Source organism: Haematobia irritans, chromosome 1 (assembly GCF_050003625.1).
Source record: "Haematobia irritans isolate KBUSLIRL chromosome 1, ASM5000362v1, whole genome shotgun sequence".
Classification (NCBI taxonomy): Eukaryota; Metazoa; Arthropoda; class Insecta; order Diptera; family Muscidae; genus Haematobia; species Haematobia irritans.
In genome coordinates, this window is record NC_134397.1 from 231958629 (window position 1) to 231986197 (window position 27569).

General features: G+C 31.7%; 1 protein-coding gene across 1 annotated transcript; it reads right to left on the bottom strand.

Moving 5' to 3' along the window:
* Nucleotides 1-1233: 1233 nt before the first annotated feature.
* On the bottom strand, nt 1234-26910 carry Hug (protein hugin). Its single transcript, XM_075288485.1, has 3 exons — nt 26454-26910; nt 2144-2468; nt 1234-1979 (listed from the first exon to the last, which is right to left on the bottom strand). Exons 1-3 carry the CDS (start codon nt 26535-26537, stop codon nt 1723-1725), a joined length of 666 nt encoding a protein of 221 aa, XP_075144600.1. The 5' UTR covers nt 26538-26910; the 3' UTR covers nt 1234-1722.
* Nucleotides 26911-27569: the final 659 nt, after the last annotated feature.

Consider the following 27569-nt stretch of genomic DNA (forward strand, 5'->3'; position numbering starts at 1 on the left):
TGCACAAGGAGTACAATTGGTAGTATAGTCATGTGTGCCAAATTTGATTGAAATCGGTTCAGAGTTAGATATAGCTTCCATATATATTTTTCGCCCGATATGGACTTATATGGCCCCAGAAGCCAGAGTTTTGGCCCAATTTGGTTGAAATTTTGCACTAGGAGTACAATTAGTAATATAGTCATGTGTGCCAAATTTGATTGAAATCGGTTCTGATTTAGATATAGCTCCCATATATATGTTTTTCTGATTTCGACAAAAATGGTCAAAATACCAACATTTTCCTTCTTAAATCGCCACTACTTAGTCGAAAAGATGTAAAAATGACTCTAATTTTCCTAAACTTCTAATACATATATATCGAGCGATAAATCATAAATAAACTTTTGCGAAGTTTCCTTAAAATTGCTTCAGATTTAAATGTTTCCCATATTTTTTACTAAAATTGTGTTCCACCCTAGTGCATTAGCCAGCTTAAATTTTGAGTCTATAGATTTTGTAAAAGTCCAAATCGAGTGATATTTAAATGTATGTATTTGGGACAAACCTTTATATATAGCGCCCAACACATTTGACGGATGTGATATGGTATCGAAAATTTTGATCTACACACAAAAATTTTTTTTTCTGATTCAATCACGAAATTATTTGATCCAATTAATTTTTAATTGAAATGTCTTCAATCACAGAAATGATAGTATCAATTAAAAAATTAATCGAAGGTCAATTAAAAAGTTAATTGATCCAATTAAAAAATTAATTGATACTATTATTTTTGTGATTGATTTTTGTTTCAATTAAAAAATTTGTTGAATCAATTAAATTTTTAATTGAATATTTTTTAAAACTCAATTAAAATTTTAATTGGAAAATTTTTCGTGAAATTTTTTTGTGTGTACAAAGTGGTGCAGGGTATAATACAGTCGGCCCCGCCCGACTTTAGACTTTCCTTACTTGTTTTAATTTAATTTTTTTATTTTAAAGACATTTATCGTTGATATTGTATAAATGGAGTATCCTAAAATTTAGGTTGCATAATCTTTTATATTAAGTCAATAGTTTTTTCAGTGTGCAAAATATACCAGTCAATTAGATTGTCCAACGATTTTTGCAAAATCCCCACAAGTGAAGTTGAGGTAATTAATATTCCCCCTAAAATAATTAACTGATTTCCACGTACTTCACCGGGTTGACTTTACCACAACCTATACCATTTTCAAAACAAAATTGAAAACCACTTTAAACATTTCATTTATTTTACAAACATTTCATATATTTTTTTGTAGATTAAATAATAATTAATTAATTTTTTTTTTGATTTTTGGAATCATGTTCGTTTTGCAATATTAATTTTTCTACATTACACAATAACAATAATAAGTTTTACTAAGTTTATCTATATATAAAAATCTGCTTGTAGTTCCTCTCAATAAATGTGGATTTAAAACAAATATCAGCGTTTTTTACCTATATGCTAAACGGATTCTTTAATATAGACGATATCCTGCTATAATCAATGTAAATTCCAATAACAAAATGGGTAAAAAGTTGTCATCACTTCCTTTCGGTGTATTTGGGTATTTGTGTATGTGTGTGTGTTTATCTTAGAGTTTGATGAAGAAGATGTCAGTGCCAGAGCCTTTAGAGTTTCAACGAAATTTAGTTTTTGTTTTTATTTTTTTCATATCCTCAAGTTGTCAGTATCTGTTGTTGAATATTCTCTTAATCACAGACCTGTGTACGTTTGCCAAGACGAGGTTTAAATTGAACAGATTTTTTCATAACACGGGGCAAGTATTGATGAGCCATACCACCTGTGTACTCATTGGCCAATGCATTGGAATTTTCAAAATCTCGCGGGGAGAGAGCAGATGCCATAGCACCATTGCTAACAGCTGGTGTATCAAAAAGTTGAAAATCAATACTACGACCCAAGCGTGGTGTACGTCTGGTAGGGGCTTGCCATTCACCATTTTGAACTATGAGGGGATGAGAGTAAGAGACACAAAGAGAGAGAGAGGGAGAAAGAGAATAAAATAAAAACACACTATTAAAAATTGACTAAAGACATTTATGACAGCAATTCACATTGCAGAGAAATTAATTCTCATTCTTACCCCTCCCCCTTCCTCAACCACCTTACCTTGTTTAATTTTCTGCAATAACATAAAATACACCAAAGGCGAAATATTCTCTGCATCAATAACTTCCTGTGATTGAGGCATTAGCGATGATGCCAACAGGCCATTATCACCCAAATCTTCTAAGAATTCACCAAAATCTTTGTACTCAGTGACCCCACCAGCACCAAATACCCCAGAGGCTGAACCCAAATCCAACTGAGATCGTTTGCGGCGTGTTTCCGTCTTAGCATCATTACTGATGCTGGCATGTAATGGTGTATGAGCATTTTGTTGTGATGTCTGCTGTTGTTGTTGCGGGGGTAAATCCAAATTTTTTGTTGGTACCTGGCAAGGCAAAGTAAAAGGGAATTAAGAGATATGCTTTACTTCTTTGTAGAGGACAGGAAAGACATTTTCGTAGGATTTATTCTGAGAACGTGGTCTACTCGCGTTAACAAAAAAAAATCCAAAGGGGGAGAAACAAATCCTCAAACACACACACATATACATACATGTATATCTCAACATTTACATACTCATAGTATTATCACCTTAACTCCAAATGGAAAAGTGAAATAAGCTAAAATCTGAATTTCAAGCATACTTTGACATTAGGTTTTTTTGCGTTTTTGCGAAAAAAGACACTTTCTTACGCTTGTAATATTGCAGAACAAATTAAGGAATATTTGTCTGACATGTGCAAGCCCCCAAAAAAAAAAATTCAATTTGAAATGCAAAAGGAAATTTGGAATGATTAGATTTCAACATGACTGCTTTTTCATTCCTATTTTCCTTTTTTTTTTTGTATACGTACTTTTTTCATGAATTTCTTTATAGTGAAGTTTTCCATTCAATGAAACATTTTTGCAGATATAAATTGGACGCTACTGCACGTGATAAAAATTTTACAATTTCGCTTTGACTAACGAAAAAAGCCAATAAGTTCGCATTAGGTCAAGAAAATTGTATAGCTAGTCCAGGATGGTTAGGCAAATTTAATTAATATTAATGCAAACTACAGGGTAGCTGATATGTAATGCAAAAACGAAAATTACTATATTTTTTATTTATTTATAACTAATTTAATTATTTATAATAAATACAAAATTAACATAAACAAGTAAGGAAAGCCTAAAGTCGGGCGGGGCCTACTATAATATACCCTGCACCACTATGTAGACCAACATTTGTGTTACCATCTCAACTACTTAAAATTTGCTGGGAACTATATAAAGGTTAGCATATCCAGATACAAATACTTTTAATGGAAACAATTTTTTGTACTTCTACAAAAACTCTAGAATTAAAATTTAAATCGGCTAACGCCCTGGGATGAAACACAATGTTAGTAAAAAAATGGGAAATATGAAGCGAGAGAGATTTTAATGCAATTGTACAAAAGAGATTTATGATTTTTCAGGCGATACATATGTATTCGAGATATAGGACAATTAGAGTAATGTTTACAATTTTTGCTACTCAGCAGTGGCGATTTTACAAGGATATTGGTTAGATCTCGCCAAGATATGTGCTCAAGTGTGGGTTGTGATATATTATTTGGTCTAGTCGGGCGACTTGGAGCCTTATTTAAAACTCATCCGTTCTGTGGAAATTTTGGCATTGCAGTGTGTAGGAAATGGCTAAGATATGGGGAAATAATCACAGAATTTTGTGTAAAGTGTGAGAATTTTAGCCATATTTGTATTTTCTGAAGAAACTATCCAGTCAATTGGAGGAAAATCCCATTGAAAATTGGTCAAAAATATGAAACAGTCTACCATATTTCCCCAACCCTGGTGTACGTATATATGGGAGCTATATACAATCTGAACCAATTTTGACTAAATTTGACATGCATAGTTAGAATAATAATTCTGCTATCTATGCGAAATTTCACGTAACTTTGGCCCACCTGGTCATATGAGTGCAAATCGGACGGGAGATATATATGGGAGCCATATCTAAATCTGAACCGATTTCAACCAAATTTGCCACAATTACCTATACTACTAAACGTACTCCTTGTGCGAAATTTGAAGCAAATCACGGCAAAACCCTGGATTTTGAGGCAAATCGGACGGGAGATATATATGGGAGCCATATCTAAATCTGAACCGATCTCAACCAAATTTGCCACAATTACCTATACTACTAAACGTACTCCTTGTGCGAAATTTGAAGCAAATCACGGCAAAACCATGGATTTGAGGCCATATAAGTTCAAATCGGACGAAATATATATGGGAGCTATATCTAAATCTGAATCGATTTTGAAAATATATGGCACATACAATAGTATCGTTAAAAGTACCGCTTGTGCAAAATTTGAAGTAAGAAAGGGCAAAACTCTGGCTTTTGTGGCCATATAAGTTCAAATCGGACGAAAGATATATATGGGAGCTATATCTAAATTTGAACCGATTTCAATAAAATTTACCAAGCATTGGTAGAATGTCAATTCTACCCTCTGTGCAAAATTTCACGAAGATCGGTAGTAAACTTTGGCCTCTGTGGTCATATGAGTCTAAATCGGACGAAAGATATATATGGGAGCTATATCTAAATCTGAACCGATTTGGCTGATATTTTGCCAGATTTTCGAGATTCATAAAATATTTGGATGTACCATATTTCAAGAAAATCGGTTGATAAACACGCTAACTATGACCCCATCGGGGATAAATATATATGGCAGCTATATATAAATCTGAACCGATTTTTTCCAAAACCAATAGCGATTGTCTCTGTCCCAAGAAACGGCCCTATGCTAAATTTGAGGACGATCGGACTTAAATTGCGAGCTGTACTTTGTGCACAAAATTACATATACAGACAGACGGACGGACAGACAGACAGACAGACGGACATCGCTAAATCGACTCAGAATTTAATTCTAAGCCGATCGGTATACTAAAAGATGGGTCTATGACCACTATTTCTTGGCGTTACATACAAATGCACAAACTTATTATACCCTGTACCACAGTAGTGGTGAAGGGTATAAATATGGGAAACATTTAAGTATGAACCAAGTTTGAGGCAACTTAGCAAAAGTGTATTTATCGGTCGATAGATACGTATTAGAAGTATAGGCAAATTGGAGTCATTTTTTAAGTTTTCGACTTTGCAGTGACGATTTTACGAGGAAAATGACGGTATTTTGACCATTTTTACCCAAATCGGAAAAGCATATATATGGAAGCTATATCTAAATATGAACCGATTTCAACCATGCATAGTTACTATGTTAATTCCAGTCCCTGTGTAAAATTTTACGTAAATCGGACTACAACTTTGACCTCTGTGGAAAATCGGGCGAAAGATCTATATGGGAGATATATCTAACTCTGTACCGATTTCAACCAAAAGTGGCATGTATATCCAGAAACTTTATTCTACTCCTGTTATTGTGAAAAATGGGAAAAAAAGGAATTTCGTGTTTTGATAAAATACTGTTTTCTGAAGGGTAAAAATACGGTGGAAGCAAAAACTTGGCTTGACAATGAGTTTCCGGACTCTGCCCCAGGGAAATCAACAATAATTGATTAGTATGCAAAATTCAAGCGTGGTGAAATGAGCACGGAGGACGGTGAACGCAGTGGACGCCCGAAAAAGGTGGTTACCGACGAAAACATCAAAAAAATTCACAAAATGATTTTGATTGACCGTAAAATGAAGTTGATCGAGATAGCAGAGGCCTTAAAGATATCAAAGGAACGTGTTGATCATATCATTCATCAATATTTGGATATGCTTAAGCTCTGTGCAAAATGGGTGCCGCGCAAGCTCACATTTGACCAAAAACCGTGCCACAAGTCATTGAGAACAAGTCCCACCCACCGTATTCTGCAGATCTGGCCTCCAGCGACTTTTTCTTGTTCTCAGACCTCAAAAGGATGCTCACAGGGAAAAAATTTGGCTGCAATGAAGAGGTGATCGCCGAAACTGAGGCCTATTTTGAGGCAAAACCGAAGAAGTACTACCAAAATGGTATCAAAAAATTGGAAGGTCGTTATAATCGTTGTAAAGGGTGATACGGTCAAAATTTGGTCAACGGAAATCGCGTGTAAATCGGTGAAATCGTTTATTTAAAAAATCAAATTAAATTTCTTTTTAAAGTTCAATTAATATAAAATTCAGGAAAATATTCAGTTAGGCTTTCGCTTTTCCAAATCCCAATTGCCGGGCCTCACGCTTGACACCTGCCATCAGATTTTGTACAGCCACCTTGTCCACCTTCTTCGCCGCAGAAAGCCAGTTTGCCTTGAACTGCTGCTCGTCCTTAGCAGTTTTTTTGATCTTCTTTAGGTTCCGCTTGACAGTAGCCCAGTATTTCTCAATTGGACGGAGCTCTGGCGTTTTGGGAGGGTTCTTACCTTGGGAACCACCTGCACGTTGTTGGCGACGTACCACTCCATGGCCTTTTTACCGTAATGGCAAGATGCCAAATCCGGCCAAAACAGTACGGAACAACCGTGTTTCTTCAGGAAAGGCAGCAGACGTTTATTCAAACACTCTTTCACGTAAATTTCTTGGTTGACAGTCCCGGAAGCTATGAAAATGCTGCTTTCCTAACCACAGGTACAGATGGTTTGCCAAACCAGATATTTCTTTGCGAACTTTGACAGTTTTATGTGCTTGAAAATATCTGCTACCGTTCCCCTTCCTTTTGCCGTATAAAACTCCTATCCCGGAAGCTGCTTGTAGTCGGCTTTGACGTAGGTTTCGTCGTCCATTACCACGCAGTCAAACTTCGTCAGCATCGTCGTGTACAGCCTCCGGGATCGCGCTTTGGCCGTCGTATTTTGTTTATCATCGCGATTTGGAATCACTACCTTCTTGTAAGTCGATGGTCCGGCTCGTTTTTGTGCTCGATGCACGGTTGTAGACGATACACCCAGCTTATTTGCGGAATCTCGGAGAGAGAGGTTAGGGTTTCGCTTGAAACTACCGGCAACTCTCTTTGTCGTCTCAGCGGCTTCCGGTTTTCGATTTCCCCCCGATCCAGACTTCCTGGCTGTCGACAAACGTTCCCCAAACACTTTAATTACATTTGTAACGGTTGATTTGGCAACTTTTAGCGATTTTGCCAGCTTTACGTGCGAGTAGCTCGGATTTTCGCGATGCGCGAGCAAAATTTTGAGACGCTGCTCTTCTCGCTTGGACGGCATTTTGACAACTGAAGAGTGAATTCCAAAATCAAAATAGGAGCAACATTCTACATACACACACCTTCAAAATGAGGGATGTTCAGGTTTTTTAAACGCAAAATTTAAAGAAATACGTCAAGTTTATATTGACCAAATTTTGACCGTATCACTCTTTATCGCTCTTGAAGGGAACTATGTTGAATAATAAAAACGAATTTTGACACAAAAAATGTGTTTTTCTTTGTTAGACCGGGGACTTATCAGCCAACCTGTTATCTCGTGTCCTTCTGGGTAGTGCATACATACGCACTATTTTACAATACCCTGTTTCACAGTTTGGCGCCAGGTATGAAAACAGGTTCAAATATCACCCCGGCAAATTTACATTTTTTTTTTGTTTTATGTTGTACATCGTTTTAGTTTTGTTACTTTCGATGTATACTTTTGTACAAATAGTTTTTTTCCATATAAACTCAACAAAAAATTTAAAATTCTACTAGTAATTTACAAAACCTTTTCAAAATAACTTCCATGGAAGTCAACAGATACTGAGTCAAAATCCCGCGCGGATGAAATTTTTAATTTTATTTTCATTATTTTTTTTTACTTTTTTGTCGATAAGTTTATTTTCTTTTTGCGTCATTTAATTGTCTTAGATTTAAATTTGGACGATCAAAAGGCGCATTTTTTAAGATATCCAAAATAGCTTCATCGAAAATGGAAAAAATTGATGGGGGATCCAAGGATGCTCTTAAAAAGAAATGTTTGTGGAACAACATCTATTTTTTTTGCTGGGAATGATAGCAACCTAAAGTTGGTTGCAATACATATCAACCACATTGTAAAATGTCTTACTATTCAAAATAAAATAAGGGAAAATATATAGTCTCTAAATGCAAAAAATAATTAAGACTTAAGATATGTAACTAACATCCCAGCAAAAAAGCGTCCCCAAAAAAGTAATGAAAATGTTCTTTTTGGATCCGGAAGTGGTGCAAAATTGATGCAGAAGCGATGAATTAAACATGGGCTTGTCATAGGACGGAAGTCCTCCATTTCAACAGCCGTTGCTCTGAATTTGCATCACTTCTTTAGGTGTGATCCGAATTCAATGTTTTGGATGTAAATTAAAAAATTCTGTGATATTTTGTCAAATAAATAACATTTGACCTTAAATATTTTCAAAAATTCACAATTTTTTTTAGATTGGATTTAGGATTTTTTTTTCGACAAAATTTAAATAATTTGTACCATTTTATGAATTCCTAAACTCTTTTTTACCAATTTGAAACAAAAAAAAGTTAAAATTACCCATTAAATGTATGAAAAAAATAAGTTATAAAAAATTTAATTAAAAAAACTTCCTGGGTAGTTAAAATAAAGAACATCATGGGAGTACATCTTCTGGAAGTAATTTTAAAGTTGTGCCTTTGGAAGAACTTCCAAATTTTTTTGGTGGGATATCTCTAAAGGAGCTACAATCGACTCAGCTGACTTCAATCCATTCCCATACTTTTTCCTTAACCTTTCAGAATAATTCTTCGTCTACACACTTATTTACCTTAAATCTTGATATCCAACAAAGCAAAAAAAAAAGCTCAAAAAATATGTGAAAATAAACTAAGAAAACGACTGACATTTCAACACGTCCATTGCCGGAAATAAGATTTTTTTTTGTTGTTTGCAACATTTGGCAAATGTAGATTTTTCAAGAAAATCTCAAATAAACATCTTTGAAATTCAATTTAAGCGAGTTTTCGTATGGATAAATCTGTCAAAAGGAATCTGCTGATTTAACACGAAATGAAATGTTTGCAAGAAATGTGCTTTTTAGAAGACTTGTCAACCCAAGTGTGTGTACTTTGAGAGCAAAATGAAATTTAAGGATTGCAAACCAGCGTTGCCAATTTAGCTTTTTTCCCGCTAGATTTGGCTTTTTTTGAAGACGTTTAGCGGAAAAAAATGCATTTAGCTTTTAGCTTTTTTTCTGGCTTTTTTTCATGACCCTTTTAGCTATTTTTGGCTTTTTTATTTTCGACATGTTTCTATTGAAATATGGATAAATCGGGGTTTTTATCTAAGCCTTGCTGCAAGTATAAGGGTTTCCACATATTTCAAAGCTCAGTTGAAACATTAATAATGAGTCCAGCCATTATGCGGGCATTTTTGTAGCAAATACACCTTGTTGTAAAGTTTTTTCATTATATACATAAAAATTATCGTAAATTTTAAATCTACTATTACCATACAAATTTGTTAGATAAACTGTCAGTAAATTATTGGGAATATTATCATTTGACTCGTTTATCCTTTTTATGTTATTATAATATTCTAAAGTTATTACGATATTACTAAATTAAAATATTAGATGTGAATAGCTTTGTGCATTGAAAAAATATTGTCGTCTCCTTAAAATACGAACGCGAATTTTGGTTATAATAGCATTTGTGAATTTCTTTTATATAAACTGTTTTCCTTGTCCAAAAGACGATAAAGTCGTTTTGTCCTTATAATTAAGTGATTCAACTTAAAAATGGGTATGTTTTCATGAAAGAAGGAAGAATTAATGAAATAGTCTTTAAATGTGAGGAGTTTTTGCATCTTAACCACAAACCAAAATTGCGTTCAAAAATAGAAGATGTTTTTCAACACTTTATTTTAAAAAACGTATATATACAATAATTTCTACTTGAAGTCGAGTCTGAATTTGGAAATTTAAGTTGGCGTTAGCACGTTTTTAAAGCACTTTGATAGCTCATGAAGAAAAGGAAAATGTTTTTACTGGGAAATGTAAACTATAGGTATTTTCTACAATTTAAATAAAAGTAATGTATTTCGAATTTTTCACAATTTCAAATCCAAACTAAAATTTTATTTAAAAAAATGACAAATCATTTTTTTACCAAATCCAAAGCATGCTTAGATCATTTAATATTTTAAAATAACAAGTAAATAAAATAGAGGTGTTGGGAAGGTAGCTCCCACAAAACGAAGGACTTCCAGTAAAAAATTTGTGATAGTAATCAAAATAATATGCCTTAGATATTGTTACAGTCTCACAGAAGTGGAATTAAAATGAAAATAATATGCATTGTAAGTGAAATAAAGCCTTTAAGTTTGTTAAATTTCAATCAAAAATGTGACTTTTGATACAAAAAAATGTAGCTTTTTTTCTAGCTATTTTTTAGCATTTTTTAGCTATTTTTTTGGGCAAATCTAGCGGTTTTTGGTGAAACAATTCTGGCAACGCTGTTGCAAACACATATGTGTGTGTGGACTTAAGAAACGGCTTTATTCAAAAACCATATAGATTATCTTCATTTATTTTAAATGAAGAATTTTCTCAATTTTCTTAAGAATGATATTTTATTTGAGTTTATTACACACATTTGGTGTCTATTAAATGAAGTCTTAATATCAGTTTTTGATTTTATTTAATTATGGTCGTCTGTCCATCTATTCGACTATGAGAAATTCCCATATAAAATCGACCAAAAAGTAGGAAATTTATAAAAAAAAAAACTAGCGTAACCCGGCCCGCTTCGCTGCGCCTTCCGAAGCGTATTTGTAGGAACATTTTGCGTTAACTTAGTCAACCATATTCTTCGTGCTGAAAACAAATTCGAAAAGATTTGAATTCTTTCAAACAAATCGGACTACTTGCTCTTTCGTTTATAGGTACAAATACGGCGGATATGCATATGTAAAATGGTTCGTCTTAAAAAATGTTCTGTATTCAAGTAGTTGGACAAACTTCTACATTTCTTGTGAATTTTAAGTGTGGTATGTCAATGAAATGTATCCTTCTCCTCAACAATTTTACCACATTAACATTTGCTAAAATGTTGGAAAATGATGCACCCTCTGCCAATTTGATTTAATTTAAGTTCTTTACTAAAAAGAAGTCTGGCAGAAGCCTGTGCAAAAATCATAAAATTGCCATTTACGGACAACCATCTACTTTCAATTTAAGAAAAAACAAAAAAACGGACAAAAGGGAACCCTCTCCCCACCTTCGCTCCACTCTGACCTGATATCGGACTATCACGTACAATATATTAACATAATTTCATAACTACTCAATGGTCCCTATAAATTCAATCGAAGTAAATCGACAAAGTTTATTTCAATTTTCCCCTTCTCCAACCAGATATCGAAAAATCATATACTAATTTAAAAATCATGTATAAATTGAATCACCTCTTCCCACGTCCCCTGTAAATTTCAAGTAGATCGGAGATGTTTAAATTTTGCTTATTGTTTTAAAGGGACGTCACTTTCCCCGATACAATATCGACAAACACCGTAGTGAATAGCACCCCTAACCTTCCCTGAAAATTCTTGAAACTTCCCTTCGTTCATAACCTTCCTCCACTGCCTTTGTAAATTTCAAGAAAACTTAAGAATTTTTGTTTTTTTTTGCAGTTTTAGAGGAGGACCTACTCCCCGACCAAATATCGAAAAGTGATGTAGCGTATCTTTTGTAAACGTCCCAGAAAATGTCTAAAGGGGCGGCCTCTCTTCCGTCCAAATATCACAAAATCAGGTATCAACTATTAATATCGTAACCTCTCTCCAGTCCTCTGTAAATTTCAAGTAACTCGGTAAAGTTTAATTGTTTCTCTGTATGTAGTTACTTAAGAGAAGCGGATGTCTCCCTATGACCTTTTATTTTTATTAAAAAATTAGGAACATGATATAAATATCATAACCTCACTCATTTTTCCGTAAAATTTCAGTCGGGGGAGTTTAGTTTTGTTTTCACTGTACTTTAAAAAAAAATCGGGCAAAGGGGTGGCCCCCTCCCCGACCAAATATCGAAAAATAATGTAGCCGATTTTTGTCTAGATGCCAACCCCAACATTCAATGAAAATTTCAAGCAAATCGCATAATTTTGTTCCAAGTTTAAAAAAGTAGGGCAAGGGAGAGGTCCCCCTCCCCGTCCACATATGAAACCATCAGGTACCCCATATTAATTCCATAACCTCACCGCATGTTCTCTGTAAATCTCAGATAATTTAGAGAATTTTAGTTTCTTCACTGTACTTTAAAAAAAGTTGAACAAAGGGGAGGTCCCCCTCCGCCACCAAATATCGAAATATAAAGTAGCGGATCTTTGTCTAGATACCAAACACAACCTTCAATGAAAATTTCAAGCAAATCGGTCAACTTTGGTCCAATTTTCTAAAAGTCAGACAAAAGGGAGTTCCCCCTCCGCGACCAGGTGTCAAAAAATGAGGTACCCTATTTTCACCACATGAACGACCCCTACGATCTCTGAAAGTTTCAAGTAAATCGCTTTAGCCGTTTCGGAGCCAACTCGGTACATACAAACAAACAAACAAATAAACAAACATAGATTGAATTTTATATATATAGATAGATAGAAGATAGATAACTAAAATGGTTTAAAAAAAAATCGTACATTGGAGATGCCTATTCCGGCCATATATTGGGGAGGCATGGCGAGAGGGAAGGTTAAGTTAGGTTAGGTTAGGTGGCAGCCCGATGTATCAGGCTCACTTAGACTATTCAGTCCATTGTGATACCACATTGGTGAACTTCTCTCTTATCACTGAGTGCTATGATAGTCGATGTGAGCCTAAAGTAACGGGTTGCCACTATAAAGGGTGATACGGTCAAAATTTGGTCAAGGGAAAACTCGTGTAAATTGGTGAAATCGTTTATTTATCAAATTAAATTTCTTTTTCAAGTTCAATTAGTATAAAATTCAGGAAAAATATTCAATTAGGCTTTCGCTTTTCCAAATCCGAATTGCCGGGCCTCACGCTTGACACCTGCCATCAGATTTTGTACAGCCACCTTGTCCACCTTCTTCGCCGCAGAAAGCCAGTTTGCCTTGAACTGCTGCTCGTCCTTAGCAGTTTTTTGGTCTTCTTTAGGTTCCGCTTAACAATAGCCCAGTATTTCTCAATTGGGCGGAGCTCTGGCGTGTTGGGAGGGTTCTTGTCCTTGGGAACCACCTGCACGTTGGTGGCGGCGTACCACTCCATGGCCTTTTTACCGTAATGGCAAGATGCCAAATCCGGCCAAAACAGTACGGAACAACCGTGTTTCTTCAGGAAAGGCAGCAGACGTTTATTCAAACACTCTTTCACGTAAATTTCTTGGTTGACAGTCCCGGAAGCTATGAAAATGCTGCTTTTCAAGCCACAGGTACAGATGGCTTGCCAAACGAGATATTTCTTTGCGAACTTTGACAGTTTTATGTGCTTGAAAATATCTGCTACCTTTCCCTTCCTTTTGCCGTATAAAACTCCTGTCCCGGAAGCTGCTTGTAGTCGGCTTTGACGTAGGTTTCGTCGTCCATTACCAAGCAGTCAAACTTCGTCAGCATCGTCGTGTACAGCCTCCGGGATCGCGCTTTGGCCGTCGTATTTTGTTTATCATCGCGATTTGGAGTCACTACTTTCTTGTAAGTCGATAGTCTGGCTTGTTTTTTGGCTCGATGCACGGTTCTAGACGATACACCCAGCTTATTTGCGGCATCTCGGAGAGAGAGGTTAGGGTTTCGCTTGAAACTACCGGCAACTCTCTTTGTCGTCTCAGCGGTTTCCGGTTTTCGATTTCCCCCCGATCCAGACTTCCTGGCTGTCGACAAACGTTCCCCAAACACTTTAATTACATTTGTAACGGTTGATTTGGCAACTTTTAGCGATTTTGCCAGCTTTGCGTGCGAGTAGCTCGGATTTTCGCGATGCGCGGGCAAAATTTTGATACGCTGCTCTTCTTGCTTGGACGGCATTTTGACAACTGAAGAGTGAATTCCAAAATCAAAAAGGAGCAACATTCTACACACACACACCTTCAAAATGAGGGGTGTTCAGGGTTTTTAAATGCAAAATTGAAAGAAATACGTCAAGTTTATATTGACCAAATTTTGACCATATCACCCTTTACATAACCTAACCTATCTCCCTGAAAGAAAATCGAAAAACGTATGTTCAGTTTTGAATAAAACGGTCAAGAGACAGGTCCACCTTCCCGCACACTTATCGAAAATTGTAGAAACGGATTTTTGTCTAGAGACCATCCACAAACTTGTATTCAATTCTCCAACAATCGTGCAAAGGGGAAGATACACAAAAAAAAATTCACGAAAAGTTTTCCAATTACAATTTTAATTGAGTTTTAAAAAATATTCAATTAGAAATTTAATTGATTCAACAAATTTTTTAATTGAAACAAAAATCAATCACAAAAATTAATAGTATAAATTAATTTTTTAATTCACAGTACAGTATCAATTAATAAATTAATTGAAAGTCAATTAATTTATTAATTGATACTGTAATTTCTGTGATTGAAGACATTTCAATTAAAAAATTAATTGGATCAATTAATTTCGTGATTAAATCAGAAAATATTATTTTTGTGACCATGACCACATACCCCATATTAAAGTCATAATAATTTATTAATTGATCTGTAATTTCTGTGATTGAAGACATTTCAATTAAAAAATTAATTGGATCAATTAATTTCGTGATTAAATCAGAAAATATTATTTTTGTGACCATGACCACATACCCCATATTAAAGTCATAATAATAATTCAAAATTCAAGTAACTCGGAGATATTTACTTTTTCCAACTTAAAAAAACAACCTTGTACAATTATTTTGTTTGGTTTAGCATCGACTATTATTTGAGCTATAATATAGCATACTCTTCTTCACTGTACTCTTGCCTTTTTGGCTTTCTTATATTTTTTGTTTACTTTCACCTCATGTTAGGGACAATTAATTCTGTATTCACTTTAATATTATAACTGATCTCTGCTGAATTTCTTAGCCCACGAAGGATCATAATAATATCAATTTTTTTCCTTTTTCTCTTTTCAGAAATCAAACTCATAAATGATATTTAAAATTGCGTTTGGAAATGTAAGTACAAACAATTTATCTTATTAAAATCATAATGCGCTAAAAACTAGAAGGACAAAAATTTAATTTCTTGCAAAAAAAAAAAAACAATGAAATCTTCCAACTGAAAATGGGAAATACTAACCCCCACATATGAAAAAAAACGTTTTGAGAATTTGCTTGATTTGCAGACTCATGTTGCTCCTCCACCGAATAATTCATATCCAATCACATTACTTGTATTAAGTAATACGGTTCACTAGTTTAAATATATAGTATATATATAGAAAATTTTGTTAAAATTTTATTTCTATAGAAAATTTTATGAGAGACAGAGAGAGATACAGTATAGACCCTTCACTTTGCCTCTCTCTCTTTCTCTCTCTCTCTCTCTACACTGTAGAGGTAACTGCATTCCCCCACTCATGTCCATGCTAGTACTTCAAATGTTAAAGTTCACTTGATGAATAAATGTAATCCAGAGCTTACGGCACGGAAAACATGACCAATCGATTTTTTTTTCAAAATCAAGTAATTGGCCAAATTGAATGGAAAAGGCATTCATTCACTCATTCATCCAAACATCATTCCAATCAACATTCTCTTGATCATCTATACCCACAAACACAAAAGTTAGTAGCTTTCCGTTTTCCTTGAATTTACAAACAACCAAAAAAACACATCTTAGGTCAAGTGGTAGGTAAAAGAGTTTTTATTTAGATATGCATTCGGGGAATGTTTTAGAAAAGTGCATCAATGGTCCAATAGTTACAATTTGCAATTGGACATGGTGGCACGTTTTTGTGGTAACCACTTGTATGTTGAAGACGTGTATACAAAACTCTAAAGATATTCTAAAAACAAAAAAAACTAAATACGGCCGAGAGTTGGATCCTTCAACAAGGATTACATTTAAGAATTTCCCTGGGAAAACATGCAGCTCACAGCTGCATTACTTGTGTTTTGGTTTAGAGCATACATAGAAATCCAGTTTGAAAACTCTCAAGAAAGTTTTTCTAATTATAATTTATTATTATTCGAGCTTTGTGAACAACGAAGATTAAGGAACTTGATCATTTGAGTCATTGAAGAGAAAACGCTAAATAAAAATCAATACATGCCTCACTATACATACGAATAAACTTTTCTTTTTTGTCAATCATTTCTATAAGAAATTTTCTAAAGGAAAATTTTCATTTCTATACAAAAATTTATCAACCATTTATTTCTATAGAAAATTTTGTCAATTTTTTTTTTTGCCAAAAATTTATTTCTGTGGAAAATTTTGTCCAAATTTTACTCGTACAGAAAATTTTATCAATTTTTTATTGCTATAGACATTTTTGTAAAAATTTTAATTTTATAGAAAATGTTGTGAAAATTTTATTTCTATAGAAAATTTTGTTAAAATTTTATTTCTAGAGAAAATTTTGTCAAAATTTTATTTCCATAGAAAATTTTGTCAAAATTGTATGTCTATAGAAAATTTTGTCCAAATTTTATTTCTATAGAAAATATTTCTATAAAAAATTTCGGTTCTAGAGAAAATTTTTCTACTTGCAGCAAAACTATCAACCAATTATCAGAATAAATTCAGGCAGTTCATTAAACCCAACAATGAACAACACTTGAACCTTCCGAAAAAAGGTTTTACATGATAGCCAGCTTATGCCGAAATAATTTCTGTTGGTTGAGGTACACTTGTAGTTTAGTCAGTGTATGGTTTTAAGCTGAAATCAAAAAAAAAAAATAAATAAATTATTTATATAATTTTTTTTTTCAAAATTTTATTTCTAGAAAGTTTATTTCTACGGATATTTCAAGTTCTTCTTGGAGTTGGAGAGGAACTCTACCAACTGTGGCATCCATGAATACAAGGCGAAATTATAGTGTGTTTGGACGATGTACACAATGATTCCTTGTCCTCCATAGTTGTGGACAAAAGTCGAATTGGCTAATTTTGAGGACAAACCTATTTCAATGGAAATTTTATCGTTATTCGTTATGGGCAGAAATGTCATTTGTACAAGATCTCGGTACATAGGACTATAATATTTTTCAGTGTAATTTTTTTGTGAAAATTATTATTTCAGGCGCTAACTTCAAATAAAACAAATTTGGTTCAAAATTTATTTGACGTTATTTTATTACTATTTTAATTAAATCAATTTATTTTTTTTTTTTTGTATTTTTTGTATTTAGCTTACCCTTATCGCTTAACTTCCATCTACAAAATTTAGCGATTTTAACGAAAATCTAAGTTTTCTCTCAATATCTGAATTGACTGCTCACCTTTCATTCACCAGAACCTTGCAGTAAATCACTCACTCTAAAGCTTCCCTAATGCTCTTTTGTAAATCCAATATGGTTATGTTCAACCAAAAACAACCTCACCACCAACTTTGGCATCAGCAACATAAGTTGCTAAAACTTGTCTTTGTAATTGGGTGAAAAAGTTAACTTTTCTAAGAATACAAAAACAATTAACATTCGAACTCTTGCGAAAATTCGCTGTTAAAATAAAATCTCTTGAGCAAAACAGCCATAGTACCAGCACTTTAAGTTGCTGTGAGCTCGCTGCTCACTTAAGAAAGAGACATGACTAAGTTTTATATAGAGGGAGAGAGAAAAAACATGAGTTAGGGAGAACATTTCGAGAATAGACAATGAAACATAATTGTTGTAATTGCTTTTCCTCCACGGCTAAAGTGGAAAGTGATAGAGAAAGCCGTTACTTTCACTTTAACTTCCAAAACATTAATGCACAACTTGTATTCTTCCTCTCAACCTTCTCTGTCAATGCCAATGCAATTTAGTACATAGTTGTATATTATGCCAGATAGCGAATACCATTCTGTTATATTAGGGTGGTAAATAACATGGGTTTGTTTTAGGAAATTTTACTATAACTTTACAATATTTTACCAATGGCGACGGGGTCCAATAAAATTTTAACAAAATTTTCTAAAGAAATAAAATTTTAACAAAATTTTCTATAGAAATGAAATTTGACTAAATTTTCTATAGAAATAAAATTTTAACAAAATTTTCTATAGAAATACAATTTTGACAAAATGTTCAATAGAATTAAAATTTTGACAAAATTTTCTATAGAATTAAAATTTTGACAAAATTTTCTATAGTATTAAAATTTTGACAAAATTTTCTATAGATATAAAATTTTGACAAAATTTTCTATAGAAATAACATTTTGACAAAATTTTCTATAGAAGTAAAATTTTGACAAAACTTTCGACAGAAATAATATATTGACAAAACCTTTTTTTGGAAATACAATTTTGACAAAATTTTTTATAGAAATAAAATTTTGTCAATTTTTTATAGATATAAAACTATGACAGAATTTTCTTTAGAAATAAAATTTGACAAAACTTTTTTTAGAAATAAAATTTTGACCAAATTTTTTATAAAAGTAAAATTTTGACAAAATTACTATAGAAATAAAATTTTAACAAAATTTTCTATGGAAATAAAATTTTGACAAAATAAACAAATAAAATTTTCTATAGAAATTTTAACAAAATTTTCTTTTATAATAAAATTTTGACAAAATATTCTTTAGAGATAAAATTTTGACAAAATATTCTTTAGAGATAAAATTGTGACAAAATTTTCTGTAGAGATAAAATGTTCACAAATTTTTCTATAGAAATAAACTGTTTTTTTTTTATAGAAATAAAATTTTGACAAAATTTTCTACAGAAATTTTGGCAACATTTTCTACAGAAATTTTGGCAAAATATTATTATTATTTAAAAGTAGTACAAAATTATCTATAGAAATAAAATTTTGACAAAATGTTCCATAGAAATAAAGTTTTGACAAACTTTTCTATAGAAATAAAATTTTGACAAAATTTTCTACATAAATAAAAGTTTAATACATTTTCTATAGAAACAAACTTTTGATAAATTTTCTATGCCAATAAAATTTTGAAAAAATAGTCTGTAGGTATAAAATTTTAACAAAATTTTTTATATAAGTAAAATTTTCTATAAAAATTAAAAGACAAAATTTTCTATAGAAATAAAATTTTGACAAAATTTTATATACAAATAAAATGTTGTCAATTTTGTTTTATAGATATAAAATTATGACAAAATTGTCTATAGAAATAAAATTTTGACAAAACTTTTTTTTAGAAATAAAATGTTGACCAAATTTTCTATAGAAGTAAACTTTTGACAAAATTGCTATAGAAATAAAATTTTAACAAAATTTTCTATGCAAATTAAAAATAAATAAATAAAATTTTCTATAGAAATAAAATTTTGACAAAATTTTCTATAGAAATAAAATTTTGACAAAATTTTCTATACAAATAAAATTTTGTCAATTTTTTTTATATATATAAAATTATGACAAAATTTCCTATAGATATAAAATTTTGACAAAACTTTTTTTTTTTTAGAAATAAAATTTTGACCAAATTTTCCACAGATGTAAACTTTTGACAAAATTACTATAGAAATAAAATTTTAACAAAATTTTCCATAGAAATTTTAACAAAATTTTCTATAGAGATAAAGTGGTGACAAAATTTTCTATTATAATAAAATTTGTACAAAATGTTCGTTAGAGATAAAATTGTGACAAAATTATCTGTAGAGATAAAATTTTCACAAAATTTTCTATAGAACTAAAATTTGGGCAATTTTTTTGCGAAATTTTCTATTGAAATAAAATTTTTATTAATTAAAAGTAGTACAAAATTATCTATAGAAATAAAATTTTGACAAAATTTTCCATAGAAATAAAATTGTGACCACATTTCCTACATAAATAAAATGTTGATAAATTTCCTACAGAAATAAACTTTTAATAAATTTTCTATGCAAATAAAATTTTGAAAAAATTGTCTGCAGAAATAAAATTTTAACAAAATTTTTTATAGAAATAAAATTTTCTATAAAAATTAAAAGAAAAATTTTCTATAGAAGTAAAATTCTGACAAAATTTTCGATAGAAATAAAATTTTGACAAAATTTTCTATGGAAATAAAATGTTGACAAAATAAAAAAATAAAATTTTCTATAGAAATTTTAACAAAATTTTCTATAGAAATTTTAACAACATTTTCTATAGAGACAAAGGTGTGACAAAATTTTCTATTAAAATAAAATTTTGACAACATATTCTTTAGCGATAAAACTTTGACAAAATTTTCTGTAGAAAACTAAATTTTGACAAATTTTTTATAACAAATTTTTCTAAAGAAATAAAATTTTTACAAATTTTTTCTATAGAAATACAATTTTGTCAAAATTTTCTCCATAAATAAAATTTTGGCAAAATTTTCTATTGAAATACAATTTTGATTAATTAAAAGTGGTAAAGAATTATCGATAGAAGTACAATTTTGACTAAATTTCCCATAGAAATAAAATGTTTACAAAATTTCTATAGAAATAAAATTTTGAAAAAGTTTTCTACATAAATAAAATTTTGATAAATTTTCTATAGAAATAAACTTTTGATAAGTTTTGTATGGAAATAAAATTTTGAAAAAATTATCTGTAGAAATAAAATTTTAACAACATTTTTTATAGAAATAAAATTTTCTATAAAAATTAAAAGACAAAATTTTATATAGAAATAAAATTTTGACAAAACTTTTTTTTGGAAATCAAATGTTGGCAAAATTTTCTATAGAAATAAAATGTTGATAAAATTTTCTATAGAAATAAAATGTTGATAAAATTTTCTATAGAAATAAAATTTTAACAAACTTTTCTATGGAAATAAAATGTTGACTAAATAAATAAATAAAAATTTCTATAGAAATTTTAACAAAATTTTCTATAGAAATGTTAACAAAATTTTCTATAGAGATAAAGGTGTGACAAAATTTCCTATTAAAATAGAATTTTGACAAATTTTTCTATAGAAATAAAATTTTTACAAATTTTTTCTATAGAAATACAATTTTGTCAAAATTTTCTCCATAAATAAAATTTTGGCAAAATTTTCTATTGAAATACAATTTTGATTAATTAAAAGTAGTAAAGAATTATCGATAGAAGTACAATTTTGACTAAATTTCCCATAGAAATAAAATTTTGACAAATTTTCTATAGAAATAAAATTTTGAAAAAGTTTTCTACATAAATAAAATTTTGATAAAGTTTCTATAGAAATAAACTTTTGATAAATTTTGATAAAATTTTTTATAGAAATACAATTTTCAATAGGAATAAAATTTTCTATAAAAATTAAAAGTAGACAAAATTTTCTATACAAATTAAAAGTAGACAAAATTTTCTATAGAAATAAAATTTTGAAAAAGTTTTCTACATAAATAAAATTTTGATAAAGTTTCTATAGAAATAAACTTTTGATAAATTTTGATAAAATTTTTTATAGAAATACAATTTTCAATAGGAATAAAATTTTCTATAAAAATTAAAAGTAGACAAAATTTTCTATACAAATTAAAAGTAGACAAAATTTTCTATAGAAATAAAAATTTTGACAAAATTTTCTCAAATGTGTCTATCTAGAATTTCAAATTTTTTCTTCCAAAATATGAAATTTTATTAAACAGCAGAACAAAAAAAAATTTCTTCAATTTGACAAAAGTTATTAACTAATTTCTATCATATTGCAATTACTAAAATATTTTAGTTTAAATTTTATAATACATTCTGGTGCATAACTTCTCCATTAAAATTTTCATTCCACCCCAGTGTCCACTCTTCATTGGTCCTTACTATTTTTGATATATGGCATGTTGAAATACGCTGACTGCAGTAAAAGTATTTCGAACATGAATGAGAAGACAAGTGCACGAGCTATGTTTTAGACACATCTGTGAGAAAAAGTTGTTATGGAAGCATTTAAGCAAATCGCTTTTTCTGGACTCGACAACTGAAGGTGACACTTTGTTTTTAAAATTCTTTTCGACCCGCCTCCCAACCTCCCCGCCACTACTGGTCATATGTAAAAGTTAACTTATTTCCACATTGAAATTTTGTCCTCAATTATTTGGTCTTCAAGTTATGCTATTCAAATATAATAAAAACAAAAATAAATCTCTAAAAGTAAGTTTTGGAATCTTTTGCTCAATTGGTGGTTTCATAAAAATTTTTGTTACTTTATAATGGCTATGGTTTGGCTGGTTCTTTTTGTTATTTTTAAGGAATAATAATTGAATCAGGCAAAATTTAATTTTTAGAATTTTTTAAATCTCAATAACAAAATTCACATATACTACTGCTGTATTACAAAACCTTGTCTAAAATTTCGTTGTGAAATGAAGGTTAGGTTAGGTTTGGTGGCAGCCCGATGTATCAGGTTCACTTAGACTATTCAGTCCATTGTGATACCACATTGGTGAACTTCTCTCTTATCACTGAGTGCTGCCCGATTCCATGTTAAGCTCAATGACAAGGGACCTCCTATTTATAGCCGAGTCCGAACGGCGTTCCACATTGCAGTGAAACCACTTAGAGAAGCTTTCAAACTATCAGAAATGTCACCAGCATTACTGAGGTGGGATAATCCACCGCTGAAAAACTTTTTGGTGTTCGGTCGAAGCAGGAATCGAACCCACGACCTTGTGTATACCAGGCGGGCATGCTAACCATTGCACCACGGTGGCTCCCGTGGAAATGAAATGAATGAAATAAAATTTTCAAAAAATTTTCTATTGAAATCAAATTTTGCCAAAAATTTTTTATAAATGTTGACAAAATTTACTATAGAAATAAAATTTAGACAAAATTTTCGGTAGAAAGAAAATTTAGACCAAATTTTCTACAGAAATAAAATTTTGACAAAAATTTTCTACAGAAATAAAATTTTGCAAAAATTTTCTATAAGAATTAATTTTTGAGAACATTTTCTATAAAAATGATTTTCTGTTTGTCATGATTTCACCTTAAAACCATGCATTGACTAAACTATAAGAGTAGCTTAACCGACAGAGGAAAAGAGAGTTTATCAAATTTATTTGGGCAAAGTCCTTTAGACTGGGAAATAATTAGATGGAAGGTCGTTTCGGAAATACCATATTCATCATCAGCATCCTCTACTGGCATCTATAATATAAAACAATTATAAGAATAAATTCGTATAGTTCACTAAATGGAAGGATAACAATACTTGAGCCTCCCGAAAAAAGGGGTTTTGATAGTAGACTTTGACAAATTTTTAATTTTCCGGTAAATGTTCGGAATAGGCATTTTCCCCGTGCCCGACATTTACAAATTTTTTTTGTTAAATTTTTCAAGAACTTTTAAATATTTGTACACCCTCCACCATAGGAGGGGGGGTATATTAACTTTGTCATTCCGTTTGTAAAACATCGAAATATTGCTCTAAGACCCCATATATATTCTGGGTCGTGGTGAAATTCTGAGTCGATCTAAGCATGTCCGTCCGTCTGTTGAAATCACGCTAACTTCCGAACGAAACAAGCTATCGACTTGAAACTTGGCACAAGTAGTTGTTATTAATGTAGGTCGGCTGGTATTGCAAATGGGCCATATCGGTCCACTTTCACGTATAGCCCCCATATAAACCGATCCCCCGATTTGGCTTGCGGAGCCTATAAGAGTAGCATATTTCATCCGATCCGGCTGAAATTTGGTACATGGTGTTAGTACATGGTCCTTAACAACCATGCAAATATTGGTCCATATCGGTTCATAATTATATATAGCCCCCATATAAACCGATCCCCAGATTTGACCTCCGAAGCCTCTTGGAGGAGCAAAATTCATCCCATCCACTTGAAATTTGGTACGTGGTGTTAGTGTATGGCCGCTAATAACCATGCAAGAATTGGTCCATATCGTTCCATAATTATATATAGCCCCCATATAAATCGATCCCCAGATTTGATTCCCGGAGCCTCTTGTAGGAGCAAAATTCATCCGATCTGGTTGAAATTTGGAACGTGGTGTTAGAATATGGTCTCTAACAACCATGCTAAAATTGGTCCATATCGGTCCATAATTATATATAGCCCCCATATAAACCGATCCCCAGATTTGACCTCCGGAGCCTCTTGCAGGAGCAAAATTCATCCGATCCGGTTGAAATTTGGTACGTGGTATTAGTATATGGTCTCTAACAACCACGCAGGAATTGGTCCATATCGGTCCATAATTATATATAGCCCCCATATAAACCGATCCCCAGAGTTGACCTCCGGAGCCTTTTGGAGGAGCAAAATTCATCCAATCCACTTGAAATTTGGTACGTGGTGTTAGAATATAGTCTCTAACAACCATGCTAAAATTGGTCCATATCGGTCCATAATTATATATAGCCCCCATATAAACCGATCCCCAGATTTGACCTCCGAAGCCTCTTGGAGGAGCAAAATTCATCCGATCCGATTGAAATTTGGAACGTGATGTTAGAATGTGGTCTCTAACAAACAGGCAAGAATTGGTCCATATCGGTCCATAATTATATATAGCCCCCATATAAATCGATCTCCAGATTTGACCTCCGGAGACTTTTGGAGGAGCAGAATTCATCCGATCCGGTTGAAATTTGCAACGTGGTGTTAGTATATGGCCGCTAATAACCATGCAAGGATTGGTCCATATCGGTCCATAATTATATATAGCCCCCATATATACCGATCCCCAGATTTGACCTCCGGAGCCTCTTGGAGGAGCAAAATTCATCCGATCCGGTTGAAATTTGGAACGTGGTGTTAGTATATGGCCGCTAATAACCATGCCAAAATTGGTCCATATCGAGTTATATATGTTATAGCCGATCCCCAATCACAAAAAAATTGGTCTATATCGGTTCATAATCATGGTTGCCACTCGAGCCAAAAATAATCTACCAAAATTTTATTTTTATAGAAAATTTTGTCAAAATGTTATTTTAATAGAAAATTTTGTCAAAATGTTATTTCTGTAGAAAATTTTGTTAAAATTTTATTTCTATACAAAAATTTTGTAGACATTTTATTTCTATAGAATTTTTTTTTTTTTTAATTTTATTCCTATAGAACATTTTTTCCAAATTTTACTTCTATAGAAAATGTTGTCAAAATTTTATTTTATCAAAATTTTATTTCTATACAAACTTTTGTCAAAATTTTACTTCTATAGAAAATTTTTTCAAAATTTTATTTCTATAGAAAATTTTGTCAAACTTAATTATATACGTATTTAATCGGCCTTTTTTTATTTTAATATATACCAAGTATGGACTATGTGGTATATATTACGGTGTTAGGAAGTTTTAAGATACCTTGCCATCGGCAAGTGTTACCGCAACCCAAGTAATTCGATTGTGGATGACAGTCTTCAGTAGAAGTTTCTACGCAATCCATGGTCGAGGGTACATAAGCTTCGACCTGGCCGAACTTACGGCCATATATACTTGTTTTATTTAATTTACTTCAAAGGAAACATATTGTTTTGATGCATTTGACATAGGATACCAAATACCCCCCTCAAGAAAACCAAGTTTGAAATTCGTTGAAAATGTGGATGATGGTCCAACGACTTGACTACACCACTTTTTTTAACAAATAATCAAATTGGCGATTTAAATTTAATATTCGTGAGCAAGTTTTAATTTTTGGCTGAGAATCAATCCTTCAAGTTCAAAATCTTTGTATACAAAGAAACTTTTTTTTGGGTGTCCCAAAATTGCACACAAATGTCCACGATTACTAAGTAGTAGGCAAAAAAAAGTCACAACTCTAATAAATTTAAATCAATTTAAGGACTAAGGATTATCTTAGCTTAATGATTCCCATAAATTAAAAACCTTTGTTTAAAATTTTAACTTTATCTACTAAGCCTCCACCTTTTCTTACCTTTTCCAAAAAGATAACTAACTACAAATTTGGTCAACTAAAGGCTTACACCTTTAAAACCAGCATAAATTTTTTTTTTTTCCATTACTTTAACAGAAATATTCCCTTATTTACAAATAAATAATAAAATTTGGACCCAAAATGAAAAAGAAACAAGCCTCCTCGCTCACATTAAAATTAAACCTCTTCAAATAAAATTAAAAGACACTATGACCTTTTTGTCCACACCTCAAGGTCTTCTCAAAAAAGGTTTAGGGGTCTCGTAAAAATAGAAACAAAAACCATTTAGGCTAAATTAAATTTCTTCTCTCACTTTTCAGGGTTAAGTGGCTGTGTAAAGAGCGGTGTGTGTGTGTGTGTGTTTGAGTGTGTGCGAATATTTCCGTTTCCCATTAGCCACTGCGTAAATAAACACTCAGCCATATACACTCAGCCACCGTTTTCTACAGGTACAGAGAGGATATCCCATTTACTTACCTCCGTACGGGTTGGATTTGAACTGCTTAGGGTATAACAACAAAATCCGACCAACACAAATGTTAGGAAACTTAAACCGGTCATTATTACACTTTTTACTGGACACTCAAAGAAAAAACTTTAAAGATTTTTTATTCACAAAATATTTTCTATAGAGCCCACAATTCTTCTGGCTGATATTAATTGGCAAGGTTGCTTTGTACTGTCAATACTCCTGTTTGCTTTGTGTTGTTTATTTGATCGTCGTTCTTTTGTGAATAGTGTCCCTTAGAGTCCTTTGTTGTTATGTTTACTATTTCAAAAGGACACAAAAAAAAAACGAAGCAAATTTATTTTAACAAAAGTTGTTATTTTATTTTCGTTCGTATCTGTAAACAAGTCAACAAAATAACAAATGTTAAACTTGGGATTGTTAAATATTCTACACTTTCTAAATATTTTGTCAACCGATTAAAGGTTGTCGAGCAACTGATACCTTATCTGGTTTGCTATTGAATATTTATACGATAAATATTGGTCATTGACGCTATTGATGTATGTATGATGGGCAGTATGGAAAATAAGGATTTAAGAGCAAAGACCATTAGCAATTGTTTCCTGTGGAGCCAGTGTGACACTTGACAAATCATTGTTAATTTGAGTTTTAAATTTCACGGTGGCACACATGTTGAAGCACATATGGTAGTGATTTGTACATGGTGAGCAACGAGGATAGATTGAGAAATTTTATAAATTACAATTTCTAGTCAAATAGGTTAAATTCCATATAGCTCCATAATATTCTACTTCTTATTCTTGATAATTTATGATTATTGGCAGATCTGAACTGAATACACGAAAGAGGAGCTATGAGAAACTTTAATTCCTACCGAAATTATATATGAGTTCCTTCACGTTCACATAAATTCTAAAAATCAACTTTATGAAGAGCCATAGGACGACGTCAAAGATGTCCAACCTCAACATAAATTTAAGCAACACAAATAAGAAAAACAATATCTCAGATTGGTACACACAGAAAACAAATTTGTTGGGACAACCAATTCTTTTGCCAACCGATATATTTGGTTCCACCTACTACCAAGAAATAACTGACATAATTTGTTACTACAACCA